The sequence below is a fragment of the Alligator sinensis genome, unplaced genomic scaffold, assembly GCF_000455745.1.
Source record: "Alligator sinensis unplaced genomic scaffold, ASM45574v1 scaffold219_1, whole genome shotgun sequence".
NCBI lineage: Eukaryota > Metazoa > Chordata > Crocodylia > Alligatoridae > Alligator > Alligator sinensis.
The window spans coordinates 3,193,624-3,214,238 of record NW_005841866.1 but is presented as its reverse complement, the minus strand read 5'-3'; the positions used below and the strand labels follow the sequence as shown (position 1 = coordinate 3,214,238).

General features: G+C 40.0%; 1 protein-coding gene across 6 annotated transcripts in view; it reads left to right on the top strand.

Moving 5' to 3' along the window:
* XPO1 (exportin 1) overlaps window positions 1-15,469 on the top strand; it is a 62,725-nt gene extending 47,256 nt beyond the window's left edge. For 3 of the 6 annotated variants that reach the window (XM_025192210.1, XM_025192190.1, XM_025192214.1), the window contains 9 exons: window positions 1,023-1,157; window positions 2,484-2,667; window positions 3,657-3,763; window positions 5,242-5,436; window positions 8,293-8,461; window positions 9,419-9,553; window positions 9,674-9,833; window positions 9,912-10,008; window positions 10,665-11,709. In XM_025192210.1, the coding sequence (XP_025047995.1) occupies window positions 1,023-1,157; window positions 2,484-2,667; window positions 3,657-3,763; window positions 5,242-5,436; window positions 8,293-8,461; window positions 9,419-9,553; window positions 9,674-9,833; window positions 9,912-10,008; window positions 10,665-10,811 (1,329 nt within the window). In that variant the 3' untranslated portion in view covers window positions 10,812-11,709. Of the gene's footprint in view, window positions 1-1,022; window positions 1,158-2,483; window positions 2,668-3,656; window positions 3,764-5,241; window positions 5,437-8,292; window positions 8,462-9,418; window positions 9,554-9,673; window positions 9,834-9,911; window positions 10,009-10,664; window positions 11,710-12,726 lie in introns of those variants that run through there. The other 3 variants (XM_025192199.1, XM_006016744.3, XM_025192202.1) reach the window with 2 other exon arrangements.
* The last annotated feature ends 5,146 nt before the right edge of the window (window positions 15,470-20,615 follow it).

The following is a 20,615-nucleotide window of genomic DNA, read 5'->3' as shown; positions in this document are numbered from 1 at the left end:
AGCAGGAATATTAGCACACCCTGATCAAAAATCCTTAGCCTTGACTACAGCCAACACCGGTGCTCCGGAAAACAAAAAAAAAAAAAGAAAAGCTGCTGACCCCTGTGGCAACAGGAAGGGGGAAAATTTATAAACTCTGGCTCTCCATAGAAGGTGTGATATGTAGAATTTCCCTCCTTGTATCCTCTCAACAAACTTATCCCAGCTGCTTTTAATCTTCTTTCATAACTAAGCTGGATAGGGAGCTCTGCTTCATTCTTCAGCTGCTGAGCATGGTCCTCTCCAATATCTACCTGCTTTGGACTACAGAGCTCTTCTCATGATCTCCCAGTGATTGGGGGCAGAGATGGTGGGGAAATCCTGTGTGTCCAACTGTTGCTCTTCGTAGAGCATTCCAGGCATAGCTACTCCTAGATTACTGGGGGCGGGGGGACAATTTTTCTGGCAGGTGTGCTACAAATTAGCCCTGTATCCTTCTGAGTGCCACTCTGATCCCCTTCCCCAGCTTGAGCCACTGCTCTGCTTTCTGCTTCCTGCCCAGTGCTCCTGGTTCAATCTGCTGTTCTTCTTTTTGCTGCCTGCCCCTCCTGCTTCCTGTGCCATGCAGGCTGGCTGCCCAGGCCACTTGTGGACCTCTGCTGTCATCCCTGACTGATGCTGAGAAAATACTGTACATACTGAGGAAACGATTCTCTCTCCAAATCAGGACTACAGTTGATAAAGCCAGATAAATGCAAAAACTTACATATGCCTCAGGTTTTTAGTGTTTTTAGTAGACTCTACAGCAGACGCTGAAAAATGTGCTTTATAGTGATACTTGTTTCTTTAAAATATAGAATCTTGATGAAGTGTAAAAATGGATAAGCTTCCAGACTTTGAAAACAATTTTCAGCCTTTAATATTTTGTAAACACAGTGCGTAAATGACTGGAGATGCAGTAATGACTGTAAGCAAAGTTTTGCTTTAATGTAATGTCTTAACTCTTAAAAACCTTCCATTTCATTTTTTTTGGTTCTGATTAGGTTCATACATTCTATGAAGCTGTTGGATACATGATTGGGGCACAGACTGACCAAACTGTACAAGAGCATCTGATAGAAAAATACATGTTGCTCCCTAATCAAGTGTGGGACAGTATAATTCAACAAGCAACAAAAGTAAGAGTTACAAATTTTAAACACCATTAACATTTCTGTATGTTTAGTTAAGGATATTTTGTTAAATGTTGGGTTTCCAGTAAAGTTTTTGGTGCTTAGTGGGGCATTGTTGGGGAGCTACTTCACAATTTTTGCAGAAATCATGAAATCAAAATTTAAAAAACTTGATAAAAATAAAATCCTGGCTCCCCAGTGGGAGCCAGTGCTCCTTGCTGCCTTCGCAGCCCACCTGGGAGAGGAAGGCACCAGCTGGTGATGGTGAAGGGCAGTCAGCAGCCAAGATGATGGCTGGGGTTCTTTGTGATCCTCCCTCCCCACCCCCATGGCCTCTCTGCCAATCAGTGGCTAGAGGAGGGACCACATGAAGGGCAGCCATCAGCCAAGATGGCAGTCCTCCCCCCTGGGGCCATTGCCAATCAATGGTGAGGGACCAGGCCACCAGGAAATGCCCATGAAATTGGTTCTTTGTGCTGTGACTAAGCTGCAAATTAAGTAGGTCCTTAGGCATTTTGTGGATTAGTTTTGGAAAGATCTGGCTTAAGAGCTGTCCAATAGTATGGTTGGCATATAATATTAAAAATTGCAAAAACAAGCAAGGGGAATAAATGGGAAAATGGACATGTTTATAGTCCTTTTAAAAAAAATAGCAGCATATTGCTATACATAATATTAATTTTTACCTATGTGTGAGCTTCATTGGATCTCTGGGAGACAGCTACTTCTCCCAACATGTCAGTATGCCAGGTAGGAGAGAATTGTTTCTGAATAGTAGAAAATCCCAAATATAAACTCACTCCAAAAAACATACTGTTTATTCAAGAAGGTGGCAAGGAGGAAAAATATACATTTCTAATCCCCTATTTAAACGTCCAGTTTTTCCAGATAGATTGCTCCTCTTTCTGATCCCATTGCAGGAGTCTATGCTGTGAAGAGTGATTCTTCATGGAGTCTCACTTAATACTGTTCTGAATTTTAGACTAAAGCAGGTTTCTCCCTCTGTTTCATTTTCTAGTCTGTTCTTTTCTTAGTCCCCTATTCCAGTGTTCTTCTCTTCCATTTGGCTAGCATTAGCATTGTTGCTTGTATACTTAGTACTACTTCTGAGGAGTAAAACCAAAGTAATCCAGGGTTCATCCTACCAGTCTTCCTGCTAACTTTGTTAAAAGCCCTGAGCAGCAGTATAGGGCCTGTTTTCTCCAGCGGCATATTCTTCAGCCTTTCTCCCTTAACCAGTGTGCTGTCAGTGACCATTTTTGAATCTTAACTTCAGCATCTTAACTGTCTCCCTTACTGAGCAGACCTGATTTCAGTTGTTGTTTTCAACAGAATGTTGATATTCTAAAGGATCCTGAAACAGTTAAACAGCTGGGTAGCATCCTGAAAACAAATGTAAGAGCATGTAAAGCAGTCGGCCACCCCTTTGTGATTCAGCTTGGAAGAATTTATTTAGATATGCTGAATGTATACAAGTGCCTAAGTGAAAACATTTCTGCAGCTATTCAGGCAAATGGTAAGATGTTCCATGTGCTCTTTATGAAAATGAGAATAATAGTGTTTTCCTTACTTTTCAAAGCATGTCTTTTGAGGACCTATACACCATCCCCACTTTACAGGTCATGAAGCTGAGGCATGAAGGTGAAATTAAGGCTGTAGAAAATATGGTTTACATAAGTGTTTTTTTTCCTCATGATCAAGAGCTGTATTGGTTCTTTTTTCAAATCAAATTTCTTCATGTTTTTTGGTGAAGAGAATGCTAACCTCTTAGTCCAAAATAGTTTGTAGAGCTCTAAAAAATGTCTCCCATACATTGTAATAAAGCTCTAGGAATGCTTTTTGGAAAAAAAATGTAACCTATTTTTCGTGAACCACTTACAGTTTTTTAAGAAACTTAAATATCTGGAGCTAGTAGACTTTACTGGTCTTCGTTGCCAAGAAGCTTGATTAATCATTTGGAAACAGTGCAACTAGAGCTTGGGACATAGCGGAACTTGAGGTATACTTCTGATGCCTATCTAGTAGTAGAATAACTGGCATACGTGAGATTCACAATTCCTCTTCAGAAAGATCATATGGAGAACAAGGTCAAAAGTGTGGAAGACCTTCTTTGCCTCCCCAAAAAGATGCAAAGATTCTAAAGGACACTAAAGGTTAGGTCATATGTTTGACTGTAATAGGTAAAAGATTCCCCATCAGTTGACTTGTACCAGACTTATCCCATGTAGCTTCATGAATGCAGCTGAGTTTCTGACCAGTAAAGCTCCTTTGGTTTTATGCTTCCTTTAAGGTGCGTGCTGCACTTGTAGCTAGCTGTCCACTGGGAAATAGAACGAAAATAACTATAGGTGTTTTCTGTGCACATTAACTCTTTGTACATCTGCTGACTGCTAGAATGAATCCAGCTGTTAAGTCTTGCACTTGAAATTGTTGTACTGATTAAGTTTCTACAATAAATTTAAATTAATTTGACATCCTTAACTGAAATTTTAAAACCTTTTTCAGGTGAAATGGTTACAAAGCAACCTTTGATTAGAAGTATGAGGACAGTAAAAAGGGAAACTTTAAAATTAATTTCTGGTTGGGTGAGCAGGTCCAATGATCCTCAGATGGTAAGTAAATTTTAACTCTCCATAAAACTGTCTACTTTGAAAAAATCAATAATTATGGCATATCAAAAAAGGTGGTCATTTTTTGGGAAATCTAAAACATAACACATACTGAAGGCATGGGTGGTTTACTTGCATCACGATGGAATACTGTTGAGCTACGGTCAAGTTTAGTTGAAGTGGATCTATTTGAACAATACTCTGAGGCAAGAATGAAGTTAAGGGAAATATTACCAAAAAAGTACATTTTTATAGGAACAATTGTTGGTTATATAAGTGTGTGCATATTGTGTAAAATCCTTTATTTTTTTTCTTTAAAGAGAAATTGAGATGTAGTCACATACAGTGTTTTCTCAAATATGGGGAGGGAAAGCCCCTCATCTTACTTTGGCATACAAAGAAACCCTGTCTATCACTACATGGCATACATTTCAGTTTTACTCCCACAGCTGCACCAAGCGGGGCCCCAAACTGTTCACCCAGAATTTGTCACCCCTTCTTTTAGCCAGTCTCATGATTTGTGTGGCCCTGCCCTCCATGAGGTGAAGCTGGACCAGGTTGCCCTGTCTCATCTGCACATGACAAGAACACCCAGTTCCAGTCATGAGCAAGGGGCTAATTAATTAGCACATGGATTCCTTTGTGGGGGGGGTGTTATCTGGAATATGCACATGTACTGAGCTGTGGGGTCACCATAACTTGAAATGCTGTTGACTGCTGTTCAAAAGTGTGTTTATGGAGTACCTGTGCTAAAATTTCCAGTGGTTTAAAAAAGAAAAAGGTAACGTGCATCAATTCTGGATGAAATTAGTATATGGGTACTATATGCAAATTATTACAGCTCAAGAATAGCAGGGTCTGACAGTATTGAAGAGGGGAAAGTAGTTGCAAGGGGAAGAAGTAGGGGATTTATTTTCTCTGCTGTAGCAGAAGGAGGGGAACAAATTCAAGGCAGACCTCCAATAATTAGGTTCTACAGCTGAAAAATAACTGTATAAGCTGTGTATTTGGGAGTCATCTTGTATTAAAGGTTGTCTTATTTGAGTAAATATGGTAAGTTAAAAAGACTAGGGTGCCTATACATGTGCTTTGGGGTAGGTTGGCAGGGAGGGTGTCTTAATTAGAGCAGTTCTTGGGATGTAAGAACCCCAGCATCTCATGTAATCAGTGTCCTGCATTTCAAAATGGCAGGAGCATCTTGCACCCCGAGATGTAGTGGGGTGCACTTTAAAGCTCAAATGAACTTTAGTTATAGTGCCCCTTCCGCCATTTTGAAACACAGGACATGGCATACACGAGATGCTGCAGCACGCTGGAGCATTCTGATTAGAACGCTACAGCAGACTTGATTAATCGAGTCTGCCCCAACGTGCTCTATTCAGAACACATTGGACTCGCGTGTAAAATTGCCCTTAGAGTCTGCTACAAAAGGCTTACTTCAATAATGAATTACTTAACGGCGCACTGCTTTTCTTTACCAGGTAGCTGAAAATTTTGTTCCTCCCCTGTTGGATGCAGTTCTTATTGATTACCAGAGAAACGTTCCAGCTGCTAGAGAACCTGAAGTACTCAGTACAATGGCTATCATTGTAAACAAGCTTGGGGGACATATTACTGCTGAAATACCTCAGATATTTGATGCTGTTTTTGAATGCACGTTAAATATGATCAATAAGGTATGTGTTTAACCTGTGGTCTTTCATGTGGTGTATAAAAAGAGCTGATTAAAGAGAGCTGAAGTTTCATATCTGCTCCTGACTTGGCCATAGCTGTTGGCTTGATGAAAGATGCTTAGATGCTTCAATGGGTAGCAGTATTTGAAGTATAAGGTATACCTATTATAGCATTTCCTTGTTCTCTCTACTTGAACTGTCCAGACTCTCAGCTGACTTAGCAAATGCCTAAGATAATGGAACTTACAGATTGGTCATAATCCTATCAAAGATACCTTACTTAATCAAATGTGACATGCACCTTTTTTCTGAAAATGAGCCGCTGGAAGTTGAGGTGTGTGAATATTAAACATAGAAGCAAGGAGCAGAAGGCCCAGTTGTGCCGAAGCTGGCCTGCCTGTTCCTTGAGCCACATGGGCTAGCCAGCTGAGCAGAGACCTGCTGAATCATCCTAGGGCCCACCTGGCAAAGCAGTTCAACTTCAGCAGGTTCAGCCCTCAGCTGACTCAGCAGGCACTGAACTGGAACTGCCCAGCCCCTTTTCTGGAACTGAGCTGGGTGGGCAGTCAGTAGCTGCTGCCAGGCCAACTGAGGGTCTGTACCTGCTGGAGCCAAAATGCCCTGCCCTTGAGCTGGGTGGGCTCTCAACTGGCTCTGCAGATGCTGCTGGCTGCCTGCCCATTTCAGCTTGAGAAGAGAAGAGGCTGGGCTGTCCTGCAGCTAGGGGGCTAACAGAGCAGTAACAAGCTTTTGTTTCCCCTGCCATGTTATAGCTGCCAGTGGTTCCCTTGCAAAAATGCTGTACTTACTGGTATTTTCTACAAAAGATGGTTTTGAAAGACAAAATAATGGGGGAAAATGTTCCTCATCTGTCTCGAGGTTGAGTAGTGTATGAAAAATATGGTAACATTTTATGAGCTGCCTCATCATTTTGCATTTATGTACTATTGCTTATATGCAAAAGTATTTAGGGGAGTGGATTTTTTTTGGATTTGTTTTTGTCTTAGGAACCAAGTTTTCATAACGTGGGTTGTCTTAACTGTGTACCTAAATATGGATTTAAACATCTAAAGTCTAGGCAGCCAAGTTTTAAAAATAGGTTATTAGAGGCTTGGCATCTAGGAGAACTTGCAATGATAAGCTTATGATCTGTATAGCTGGAAGCAGAGGATGTGCTAGCTATGCGTCCCTGAAGGTCAGAGCTTGGTAACCATTGTACCAAACTGTCAGCCTTTTTTTCGTTTGTTTCAATAAAAATAGTCCTCCCATACTAAAATACATGTATGGTGCAAACATGCATAATTCTGATATAATGGAACTGTACCAGAGAGCGATACTCCTGGAATAGTAGGGCGCACACAACTAGAAAATGTTTTCAGAGTATTAACAGTACCAAGTCTCTCTCCACTTCTCCAAGCTGCTGGGCCCCATATCGACAATCGGATTGGTATCAGCCCATATGGCTCATTTGATAATTGACCATCAGTATTGGGCTAGACCTCAGAAGTATAGGGGTGCACTGTCTCAAATGTTTGTAGTGTTGCATAGCACCTAAATCTTAGATAATAGTGAAGATCCCCCTTCCGTTAGAAGATACAGTAATTCACTATGTGAAACACTAATTGCTAATTTACTAAGCAAAATAAGATACCAGAAATAATTTTAAACTGCAGGGCTTTTAAACAGAAAAACACCAGAGACAAAGTACTTTGAAGTTTGGAGTGTAGGTCATAGCCGTGTTGGTCTAAGGACATAGGCAGACAAGGTTCTTTGTGTGAATCTGATATCTGTTATTAGACCACCTTAAAAAGTCGGGGGAAAAATTTAGCAAGCTTTTGGGTTTAAAAACCCCTCATCAGGCTGAGGCCTGGTGAAGAGTCTTTAAACCCGGAAGCTTGCTAAAAAATGTTTTCCAACTATTTAAGTTGGTCTAATAAAAGAGATCAGATTCACCCAAAGAACCTTGTCTGCTTGAAGTAATGTAGCATTTAAACTTGTATCCAGATGTTCTAAAATGTTTCTGCTTTTGTGATCTCAAGGTAGTTTTTAAATTTACTGTTCTGAACATTAGACCATTTCTTCTCAATTCTGTATCACTGGGTGTCTCCAACTCGCTATGCAGGAAAAAAAATGTACATTTGGAATTAAGGTGCTTGTTCAATGAGAGTGTGTATGCGTCCGTCCGTCCGTCTCCTATTTCAACCATTGTTACCTGATCAGACAATAAGAAAAAAATCGGAGAAACTGGCATTTTGTTGTTCAGGGTAAATAGGTATAGCCTGCAAGTTACAGAACCTGAGGATCATTGTTTTTGGGTGGATCCCAGAGCATCTTGGAAGACGGTGTGTTTCTCTGTTCCTGTTCTTCTAAAGGTCTGTTAGCACTGACCTTCCCTGCACACACCCATGCTGTCCAGTACATGTATTTCTCCCAACTGTGGTGCCTCACCAGGCAGTGGTTTTATGTGGTTATCATTGAAAAATTTCTATTTTCCCTATTCTGCTGTAACAGGAGCTTTTCTGTGCTGACCCCTTAGATTTTAATGTTGCCAGGCAGTTGTGGAAAGAAACTTAAATAGCTTATCATTAATTTAAACAGTTCCTGCTTGATAACCATATTAAACTCTGGCTTGACTAATAACTTTTTCAGAACATACTGGCCTTTCAGACCGACAGAATAGTTGCGTAAAGCCCATGTGCTGTCCCTGTGTGATTTATAATTTTTAAAGGAAAAAGAGTTATTCTTAGTTGAAAAGTTACTGCTCACTTTGGCATTGAATTTTTGTTTGTGACAGTTTGACATTATGTACTGTTGATATTTAGGGAGCTTAAAATTTCATTTTTGTGTGTTCTCTTTTAGGACTTTGAAGAATATCCTGAACATAGAACAAACTTTTTCTTACTACTCCAAGCAGTAAATTCTCATTGCTTTCCAGCATTCCTGGCCATTCCACCTGCACAGTTCAAACTAGTTTTGGATTCTATTATTTGGGCCTTTAAACACACAATGAGAAATGTTGCAGATACAGGTAGATTCAAGTTATACATATCGCAGATTTGAAGGCTTGCCTTTCATTATTTTATTTTTTTTTAAGGATGGGAATATGGCAAGGCAAAAGCAAAGCCTATATTGAAGTACAAGACTTAAGCTTGTGGATTGCGTATATGCTGTTCCTGTGATCATACTTCCTGAGAGTGCTTACTAATTTTTCCTGGCTTTGGTGCATCTCCAAGAGTATAAGTTAAAAATACTTGAATGCAAGTTGTTGTTTTTCCAGAAAGAAACTGGATGGGGAATGCAGCTTGAGTACCTTAAAATACTCTGGAAGGTCATGGACCTTAGACTGCTTCTCCCCTCCCCCCATTTTGCATAGATTGTTCTCTAGGTTGTCTAACCTCGAGAATTTTTTTTTCAGTTTGATCCCATCTGCTTACTGGGGAGGTTTTAAAAAAAACAAACCCAGATGCTTTGACTTCTATGGGTGGCTTTGGCACGCTTTTTATGTAGTTGTAATAGCAAAGTAGAAAACAATATATTACATCAAAGGTGGGAGTTAGTGGATGTCTTACCTGGCAGTGGTTGAGATCTTAAAGGTCAAGAACAAGATTCTTAGTTCACTGGATGCCTTGTAATTAGTGAGCAAATGCACAAAAATATGGATGCGGCCCTCTTCTGGCTGTGGGGAGAGAACTTTTAAAGACAGTTAACAGTTATATTTAATAACTAAGACTTTTCAACGCACAATTCTGAATTTTTAAATATTTAAAATGTATCCCATTACAATAAGTTGCATCTTTTATAATAACTTATTAAAAAGAAACAAACAAAAATACCCCTATTGTTTCTGAGATGACTTGCTAACTTTGCTTACCATGTTGTAGTGCTTGTTTGGATGTGGGCAACTTCCTACGAAGACAAACTGGTATTAAAGGTTTTATTTTTATTAGTAGTAGTAGTCAACCACATCTTTTCTTGATTATTCCAGGCCTTCAGATACTGTATACGCTATTACAAAACGTTGCGCAAGAGGAAGCTGCTGCCCAGAGTTTTTATCAGACTTATTTCTGTGATATTCTTCAGCATATTTTCTCTGTTGTCACAGACACGTCACACACAGCTGGTAAGAAGGTTTGAATTAATAGACACCCTTTAAACTTCAAAGCATTTGTTGTTCATATGAGTGCAAATTTCATTTCTGCTACAACCTACACCCTAATTTCATTTCTGTCATTTTTCACAGGTTTGACAATGCATGCATCAATACTTGCATATATGTTCAATTTAGTAGAAGAAGGAAAAATAAGTACTCCCTTAAACCCCGGAAATCCCGTAAACAACCAAATGTTTATTCAGGAGTATGTTGCTAATCTTCTTAAATCTGCATTTCCTCATCTGCAAGAGTAAGTATGTTGTGACTTTTTGAATCTCTCATTGTTGCTCTGATGTTTGATGTACTAATTAGTCTGTTTTACTTTTAGTGCACAGGTTAAGCTATTTGTAACAGGACTCTTCAGTTTAAATCAGGATATTCCTGCATTCAAAGAACATCTAAGGGATTTCCTAGTCCAAATTAAGGTAAATTAGTTTGATATTCTTGCATGACTATTTAATGTTGGGGAGCTTAAAATGGAAGCACCTGATTGACTTGTAGAAGCCATGTGATGATTCATGCTCTTAACTTTCAGGTTTTGGTTGGATTTCTATCTTTAGCCTATCTTAATTTCCTTCAATGATAACCTCAGATATCTAACAATACTCATTGCACTTGCATATTTACAAGTCTCCTAGGTTTCCTTTTTACTGTACTGGGGGTTTACAGCATAGCTTTTGTCTTTAGTTCTCCCAGTGTCTGAATTTATATTCTTTCTCCGTTTTTAAGGGTGTAAAACTCAAGCTGTAGCCCTTGGCAAAACAATCTCAAATAAAGTACTTTAACAAAGTTCTTAATATTCTGATTCAGTAATGATGCCTAGCGTTAAATATAACCTAAAAAAACACCCCAAATAGGAACCTGATTGGGGTGGGGGGGCAGTGTTGTAGTAGTGAAAATGTGACCATCACACACTGGAAGCATTATTCCTTTGTGCCAATTCAGATGTCAAAGGCAACAACGTGCATATTAAAACGTTTTATGATTTCTATAATAACTACATATTAACTTGGAAGCGTATTTTGACACTTTGCTTTCGGAGCACTTAGTATTTTACTAATGTTGTTTATGAATTATTCAGGAATTTGCAGGTGAAGACACATCTGACTTATTCTTGGAAGAAAGAGAAACAGCTCTTCGACAGGCTCAAGAGGAAAAACATAAACTTCAGATGTCTGTCCCTGGCATCCTTAATCCACATGAAATTCCTGAGGAAATGTGTGATTAAAAATCATAAAACAAGTTATGCAGTTTTCTTTCTGTACAGCTTTGTTGTGATAGAAGAAAACGGCACTTGGATATTTGTTGACCAAAATGATGCCAATTTGTAAATTAAAATGTCACCTAGTGGCCCTTTTTCTTATGTGTTTTTTGTATAAGAAATTTTCTGTGAAATATCCTTCCATTGTTTAAGCTTTTGTTTTGGTCATCTTTATTTAGATTTGCATGAAGTTAAGAATTAAGGCATTTTTAAAAAAAAAACAAAAAAACTTCATGCCCATTTTGTGGCTACAGGGAAAGGAGTCAAAACCCAACTTGTAGAGTCTATTCCAAAATTATACAGTTTTCCGTAAGAGTACCAATTTTTAATTAGGGATCACTTTCTTCCTAGTCTGCCCTGCAGCCTGGAAGAAAAGGTAATGAGTAAAACAAATTGAGTTAATTGTTAAGCAGAGGAATATAGTGCTGCATTATCTGAACAGTTAGCAGCTTTTGGACTGAGTGATAAGGCTAGGCTATATGTATTTGCAAGTCATACGGCAAGTTTGCAGCAAGATCATGTGCATATCATCCCATTGTAAAGCAACTACAAAAGAGTATGGGAACACAGTACAGTTAGTTATTTTTACACAGTTCTTTTGTTTTTGTGTGTGTGCTGTCGCTTTGTCGACAACAGCTTTTTGTTTTCCTCAATGAGGAGTGTTGCTCATTTGTGAGCCTTCATTAACTCGAAGTGAAATGGTTAAAATATTTATCCTGTTAGAATAGGCTGCATCTTTTTAACAACTCATTAAAAAAAAACAACCTCTGGCTTTTGAGATGACTTATACTAATTTACATTGTTTACCATGCTGTAGTGCTTTAAGAACACTACTTAAAAGCAAAATAAACTTGGTTTACATTTATTTTTCTTTGGCTTATTCTTTTATTGGATGAAAATGCTGTGATCACAAAGATTGTATTCCAGAAAAAAACCCCAAGTGAGCTAGATAATTAGTAAACTCCCATAACTGCAGTGACAAACTAACATGCAATAACTCATCAGTAAGCTCTTAAATGCGTGGGTTTTTTAGTTTAGAAGTCATTTTGAATTTCTAACGTTATAATTAAGCTAGCATAATGCAATAAGAGAATAATATAGAGGCTTGGCCTTGGCTACACTTGAAAGTTAATGCAAATTAAAGTAGGGTATGAATATAAAGTACAGGAACCGTGCCTTAAATTGCATGCTGTCTTAATCCATGTTAAATCGAGACTAATTTATTGGCAAGCCCTACTTATTTTTCACTTTTTTAAAATAGTTTTAATGCCTTTTGCCATCTCTGCTTCATACATCTGAAGCAAAGAAAATTAACACTTTTTATAGTTTAGCCCCCTTAACCTTTTCATAATGTTTTTCCTTTGCCATCTAGCAAAGAAATATCTTGATTTCTCTTTTTTGTATGACAGTGTTTGAATAGGTGCTGGCTTTCTTTTTGGAGCAGTTTGGTTTGTAATCATAGGAATGTCACTGAAACAAATTCAGCATTCATGTACAATAGTGGAAGGAAGTAAGGTTAGACAGTTGGTGAGATCCTTTATATAAAAATTGAATATTGTAGTTTACATATTTTGTATTGTGCGTTTCAAAACAAAGATCATTAGCTAACAGTATTCATAAATCATAGCTGAGCAAAATGTTTCTGTGGGCTTGCATATTTGCTCCATATTTCTGCTTATGAATATATCCCCATTTGCTTGACTCAGTTGGTAGTTAAGGCAGAGTTGTATCTGTAGATGGCTTGATAACAAAAACGGTGTGTGAACCAATACCATTTAAAGCCTTTGGGGGATGGGGTGCATGCAAGGACCGTTATTCTTAAACCTTTTGTCTTGGGACTTTATTCTTGTTGGTAATACAGCTATTCTCTCTCTTTATATAGGTGTTTCTTCAGATGGTGATAAGGTGAAGTCTAGGACTAAGTGTAGCTTTCTGTTGTGGTTTGCCAATTGAGCATCATCTGCAGTGACCAGATAATGTTTAACTTTCTAAACAAGTAATAAATACATTGTAGAGGATTCTAAAGTAGTGACACGTTTGGCATAGACAAATAGCCCACTTGTACAGGCTTTTATAGAGCTATGGACTAGAAAAACCTCATTGCTGCTGTGCAAACTCTACAGTCAAATATCTTTATTTAAGAGAAACGTGCCGTTATATTAAACTGATGGCATCATCTGAGTGCTGGCTCAGGGTTGGTCAGTGAAGAGCAGAAACAAGGGAATGGTAATGAAACTAGTTGTGGTAATGTGAAAATGACTTCCACATTTTTCAGTTCAGTTTAAAAAAAAAACAAAACAAAACTACAGGACTACGTCTTTCCAGTTGGGATTGAGACAAGACTGCTTCCATAATGCCACTTTTTCACACGCTAACTTTTGCAACAAAGTCAAACCTGTAGGTGTTCCACAGACTGCATCCTACTGTGAAAAAAAAGTAAATGGGATAAATAAGGAAGGAGTTATCTGTTTGTGTATGCATCTAATACATCCAGCACACTTCTGCATCAGGCTGGTTGAAATTCAAATTCTTAATGTGTTCTGGCTCCAACTTCCTATTAACCTAGAAAATCCACAGCCGTCTTAATTTGTCTTCACAAGGACTGGTGCCTTTAACTGTTCTCTACGGGTCCAAGAAGTATGTAGAACTATTGTGCATACAGCCTTGTTAAGTCATTTTATATCTATATTAAGAACAAAGCAACCTGGACAGGTGCATATTTATATTCAAGAATAATTGCAACATACAGCTAAAAACAACCCGTTATAATGTATGCTTTGAATAAAAAAAGAATATGTAGAGCCAAATGTGTAAACTGTCATACATTTTATAAACAGATTAATTTATATATGGAAACAATTAGACTTTGCATATTTCTATAAAATGATATTTTTTTCAAAAATACTAATTTGCTGTATGCTTATACACACATCGTATGTCTATACCTTCTTAGGGCTTGTCTTCACATGAGTTTTTACCCAAGTTATTTACTGATTTTAAGTGGTTTACATTTTTTAGTAAAAGCTGATGTGCACACTCCCTAAATATCCGTTTCAAGCTACTGTATTTATTAGTGTAAGCTGAAGCAAAATTACTTTCCAAACCTTTTCTTTTTTTCCCTTTTTTATTTAGGTGATAGTTTGTGTACACTAATCTGTTAAGCATTGATTTTAAAATGTCCTCATTTTCAATAAAGTTAAGATTTATGCTGAACGTCATGTTTTAGAAACACTTGTCTCCATGGAATGTAGAAGGGGAGCAGCCCAGTCATTTTGAGCAACAGACAGGAAAACTTCAGACCCCAGACCTTGTTACAAACAACAGAACTATAAAAGGAAAATACTGCATTGGCAAAATGTGGAAAGTGAAAATCCATTGATTAGCTAATGACACACTGCGGTAAAATGCCATGAGTACAGTAAGGTAGTTTACAGTCTGGAACATGCTGAGACTTCTTGCAAATACTGGAAATAACTTGGACTTTGTTTGGAACATGGTTGCACAACTTAATGCCCCTTCCACTATGATCTTTGTTTCTAGATAGAGTAGATGTCTTGTCCTGTCCTATCCTTTGTTTTATGAGTTGAAGTGTTAACAATGATTTTTTTTTTTTTTTTGGGTGCTGCAAAATGCTCACCTTCCACCCACTCTCCCCATCTCCCTTAGGAACTGAAATTTTACAGAATTCTAGTTTCTGAAGGTTGCTGTCTTCATAGCTGAGATGTCCCTTACAGACATCTTGGTAATACCAGATGAAAGATTTATTTCCAGAAAAAAGAGATGAGTAAAAGCTCCCTTTAAGCAGTTCACTAGTTGGGCAAAGGGGCTTAATGGGATCACATTTGAGTCTCTAAAAGGGCAATCAGTAATCAGAAGTGTTGCCATATGCCAGTATTTTCACTTCAAAATAGAAAATGATGAAATCTTACTGTTGATAATACATCCACAAAGTGGATTTGGAGATTAAAAAGAATTGGGGATTAAATGGGGAAGCTAAAAAATAGTGATCAGGAATTACACAAAAATTGGGAGTTACAGACAAATGGCTGGAGAGGGAAGTTTGTTGATGATTTCCTCCCAAATTGTAGTATAGATTCTCTGAACAAGTAATATGAGATCGGGGGACTCCCTGATGTATATTTAAATGGGAGTTTTACACAGGTGATGAACCCAGTTAAAATGTTTGGTATGTTAGGCAGAGGTGGGTTATCAGGAGCATGTTGCTCCTGTGTCTTCCTTGGCTTGCAGTAGCTTTCCAGGTGCAATTCAAGGAGATGATTTTGACCCATAAAGCTCTGAGCAGTAGCTTGGTCCTTGCATTCCTAAGGGATTGCTATCTCCCTAATGTTCTATTGGGATCTGCAAGATTGTCCAAAAACAACCTCCTGCTAGTACCATCTGTGCACCACAAGTTCAGTGAAAACGTGGGAGGTTATTATCAGTAGTTGCTCCTCTGCTCCTGAGTTCCTCCTTTGTGGTCCATCAGAGCCTGGATGGATCTCAGTATGTTCCAGAAGTGTAAGATGCTTTTATTTGGGCTGGTCTTTAGCAGGCAGGGTTAAGTTACAACATTGTCTAAGGCTACGTTGTATAAGAGGAGGAGAGGATATAAATCTAATAAATAAATTGACTGCTGTTGCATTTACCTATCACTTTGTTTTTTGCTACTGTCCCATTCTAAAAAAAATCTCCCCCAAATTTTCATGCAGTCCCACACTTGTGTTCACCCACACTGATGTATCTCCATCTTGTGGTTTCTGTATTAATAAGGTAACCACAAACCCTTGGACTTGGGAATGTCTGGTAATTTGGGACTGTCCCTACTTGTCTGTAACAGTTAAGTTTTAACCCATGCAAACTGTCCACATGATAAAGCCACCAATCAGTCAAGACTGGAAATGACAGTAGCTTGGCTCAGCATATTGCAACTCTCGTGGATCATCTTTGATTTTTGTTTAGTAACGTTGATCTTCAACCTCTCAGCATCCTTGCCAGAACAGCCCCTTCTCATACCTGGTTGGATCCATGTGAGCTACCTGCTGCAAGTGGTGAGCCTAAGGACTGTATCGCAGCCTATTTACACACCACTGGGGGCTGGAGTCCAGGGGAGGTCCATTCACTACAGTTGAGCATTGCGTTGTGATCAGGGATGAGCACGTGGAAGATGCGATTTGGAATGGGTTTGATAGAGAATGAATGCTTGGCAGCAAGAGTATTCTGCAGGTATGGACAAGAGAAGTAGGGGGAGAAAAACTGAAGATGCAGAAAAAAGACAAAAGCGTAGAAAATAAGGAAGGAATGGGCAACCTTTTCTTCCCTGCCATCCTCAAGCTGTCAACTCCTTCCTTTATGTACTGCATTACTAGATACCCTCTACAGCAGTGGTTCTTAACCTCTTGTATCAGGACCCATTTGTAAACATCAGTGGCCAGTCTTGACCCACTGCCCCTCCTGACCCGCTGCTCCCAGTATGAAAGGGTATGGGGGGCCCCAAGCAGCCCCTTTCAGGCTGGGACTCTACCAGCCTGCAAGGGTAAAGTCACTGTTTCCTATGTTTTTCTCCTTTAAAGGAGACTCCATTTTTAAACTTTGATCCATCTTCAAAGTATGTTCATGATCCTTTCCACATATTCTTGTTGACCCACTTTTGGGACATGACCCATAGGTTGAGCTTAAGCTCAACCCTAGAGCTTAAGCGTTCCCTCCCCTATTGATGCAAAATCTTGATTTCCTACCTTCAACATCTCATTGCTTTGTAAATACTTCTCAAGTATTCCCTCAGCATACGAAATATCAGCTTTTTTACATTTTGGGGAACTCTACAAATTCCTCTATTTTTAAAGCTTTTGGACAACCTGTTTTGCTGGATTGAGCACAAAATCAAAGTGTCCCATTTTGATCCATTGAAGACCTTGGCAGATGGTGATCGACTTGGGTGTGAAACTGAGCTAAAGCCATAGTCACTGCAGTAAAGAAAATGTGCTGTGAACTATTTAAGTTTTGCTGTGAAGCAGTACTACTTCATACTACCTTTATTGATGCCCAAGTCAAGTCAGGACTGGCTTTGTCTTGGTATTTGTATGAAGAACAACACCTGCTCAAGCCTTAGTATTTTGGCTAAACCTGCACACCTGTTTTTTCTCCTTCAAGTACTTTTGCATATGTATCCCCTGTAGGAATGCACACGCACCTCAAACTCATGCTTGGAGGGGTTTCTCTGCCCCTCCCCTCCCCAACTTTCCCCTTAGCCTATTGGAGCGGGCCTGCAAAATGCTTGTGGTGGGTTTTTGAGAACTCTTCCTGTTCACCAGGATCACACCACCCTGACATGAGGATTTTTGGCAGGGAATAGCAGATTCTGTTTCAAGTGTTCCCAGATCCAAGTGATTTTATGTAAAACTTGGAGAAAGAAAGGGCTTTTCCTTGTAGGTCTATTTCTGAAAAGTGGAGCCCAGGTCCTTGGGCTGGGGTCATGGCATAATCGTTGATCGTTAGGAATATTTTACAAAAGAAAATTATCAAAAAGGTTTTGGGTTTGAGGGGGCAGGTTTATCCCCAGTTATTGGAGGGGTCCAGGGGTGTAGGCTATAGCCATGTTGGGCTAAGGACCTTGTCTGCCTTGGAGGGGTTCTAGCTCTCTACACAAGTTGTATACTAGGCTGTCACCACCCTGCCTTGGAATTGTTGGTGTTACCCTCATAGCTGTTTACCAGTAAACTGAAAAGCAACACACGCTATATCTGTAATAAGTATTTGTAGACCAGAAAAGCCTTGTGTAAATGCAGTCTGTAGTGGTTGAATCCCTTGTGGACAGTAACCAGCCTCCTAAATTGGACACAAATTGGGATCCTGTATACTTTGAAGTACACTGGGTCTCAACATTATCTAAGATGCGGTCTCAGGTCTGACTTCTTAGGCACGCTCTAGGGGCCAGACTCTCTTTGGTACCTTTCCTTAGGCTGTGGGGCTCCATACTCCTATTTCCCTTGACCCCATCACCAGTTCTGAACCTACTTCAGACTCCAATTAGCTCTTTCCACAGCTCTGTCCTTCTTGGGCTCTTTGGTCTGCAGTTCAACTCATTGACAGCCCTGTGCTCATTTTTTAAATCTGTGGATTCCTTGGTGTAAAAGGAATTTCTGAAATGCACATTTACAGACCAAAAAACAGTATGTTTACAGGTGTATGGCAAAATAGATACCTGAAGTAGTTTCATCACTGCTAACAGCATTTCTAGATCTTTGTCCATGTCCTTCAAGAAGCCCAGCCTTTCCACCCACCTCTCCTCCTCCTTTCTCTGCATCTCCCTGCTTAAAAGGTCTTTGGCAAAATCTCTGTCATATCTTTTCTTATGCTAGAATCTTTAATGATCCAGCCTTTGGTTGGAACGACTCTCAATGGGCTGTTTAAGATTAACAGTTCCACCAGTAACCCCTATTGTCAAAAAACAGTTTAAGGCTATTGATTTGCCAAAAGCCCTTGATAGCCCTGTTGTCTAGGGCTGAGCACCTAGGGCCTTTATAGATATGCTCTGGGAGGCAGGTTTGGGGGGGTTGATTTAATTAGCAAGCTGTGGTAATTAAAAGCACCTGAGTATCATGTGTATCAGTATCCCTGCACTGAAAAAATGGTAGCGGGGTGCTTTGAACTAAAGCTGGTGTGACCAGCTTTATTCCAAAGCACCCTGTCACCATGATAAAAGTCAAATGCCCTATTGGAAGAGTTGAAGCGTAATTGCAAAAGACTGTTGGTTCTACTTCTGAAACCACTTACATTTATAGACTCACAGAAAAATAGACCTGGAAGAGACCTCAAGAAGTCATCTAGTCCAAACACCTGCTCAAGATAGGATTATCCATGCCTGAACTGTTTCACTCAAGTGTTCGTCTACCCTGTTCTTTACAAACTTCCAAGGATTGAGATTCCACACCCTCTCTGGGGAGCTTGGTCCAGTGCTTCATAACCTTCTTCATTCTTTCTAATATCCAACCTAATTTTCCTTACCTGAAATACTAAACTTATATTTCTTGTCCTGTCCCCTGCACCAAAAAAGAATAGTTGATCACCATCCTTTTTATAATCACCCTTCAATTATTTGAAGACTAATGTATCTCCCCACTCAATCTTTTCTTCTCCAGACTAACAAATCTCAGTTTTTCCAACCTTTTTTAAAGTCTTTTTTTCCCCTAGGTCTTTAATTATTGTTGCTGGTCCCTGTTGGACTCTTTCTAATTTGTCTATGTAATTCTTGAAGTAAAGGGCCAAGTGTGGACACAGGATTCCAGGTGAGGCCTCACCAGTGCTGAATAGAGAGGAAGAATCGTTTTCTTTTGTGTGCAAGCAGCACCCTTATTTAATACAGATGTGACGGGTTAGCTGGCAGTGACTTAGCCCAGGGGTTTTGAAAGGGCAAAAGATGATTGGAGGACTTGGGATTCCCTTTTCTCACCAATCTGGTAATGATTTGGCCTAGGGGTTTTGAAGGGGTAAAAGACGATTGGAGGACTTGGGATTCTCACCAATCAGGCCCAGAGATTCACCCCTCATGTCCCCTGATTGGCCCCTGGGGTCACCTGGAGGGGGATAAAAGGGGCAGCACAGCTGACTCAGGAGGAGACCAGCGAGGGACTATGAGGAAGGAGCTTTGAAGAGCTGGCAAGAGCTGAACCAGCGGGGCGGAAGCAGTTACCCCAGAAGAGCCGGAAGGAGCAGGACCTGCAGGCAGCAGTGGGACCCTCAGCAGCACAATGTGTGACCGGCAAGAAAGGCATCCTGCTGGGCTCCAGGATCCCCTACAAGAGGCCGTGGCTAGCAGGAGGATCTGAGCAGCTACCTGAGGGGTCCCAGCTTGGCTTCCAGCTCCCCCAATCAGATGCCAGGCAGCTCCACGTGAAGCAGGGGCTCCAGGAAGGTCAAGACCCCTAGCAGCTTGGAGTAGTACCACCAGTAGTGGTTGTGTGGCAGTGTTCTTGCCTACCACATGGGAGATCTGTGTTCAAGTTTTAGCTTTGGTGACTTGGGGTGAGTGAGCTAACAAGGAGAAAGTCCTCTTGCAGTAGACAGGAGCCATTGTGTTTTCTCCCCCTCCAGTGACCCAGGCCCTATATTTCTTTGTCCTTTGACATTTTGTATTTTGTGCCGTTTTATATTTCCCCAACCAGTATTGTTTGCTCTGTTGTTTGTGTTTTGTGTTTTATATTTTGTTAACCCTGTCTTTTGCCAATGATTGTAAGTGTCTAACCTTTGTTGAATCCTGCCCCTTGGGGCATTGTGGTGTCCACTGTACCCCCCTGGTTATGCCTGTTATGTTCCCTCATTAAAAGGTATATGGTTAAGTCCACAGTGGTGGTCTGGCTCTGCTCTATAGGGGGAGGAGAATCCCTACACCTCCCACAGCGCTTGTGCACCTGCTCTGATCCCTTCAATTGGAGAGGGGGAGTACCTTTTGGAGTACCGCCCGGGTTACACAGCCTAACAGGATCTTGGCCTTTTTTTTACAGGAGAACATGGTTGACTCTGTTTTGGTCCCATTACAATCCCCGGGTCCTTTTCTGCAATACTACAGCCTAGCCAGTTGCTCCCCAATCTGTGTTTAGTACTTCGCCCTTGTCCTTACTGAATTTCATTCAATTAATTATGGACCATTTCAGTAGCTTATCAAAGTCTTTCTGAATCCTCGTCATTTAACCTCCAAAATATTTGCAAGTCCACCCAGCTTGGCATCATCTGCAAATTTACCAAGTGTGCACTCAATTCCATTTTCCAGATCAT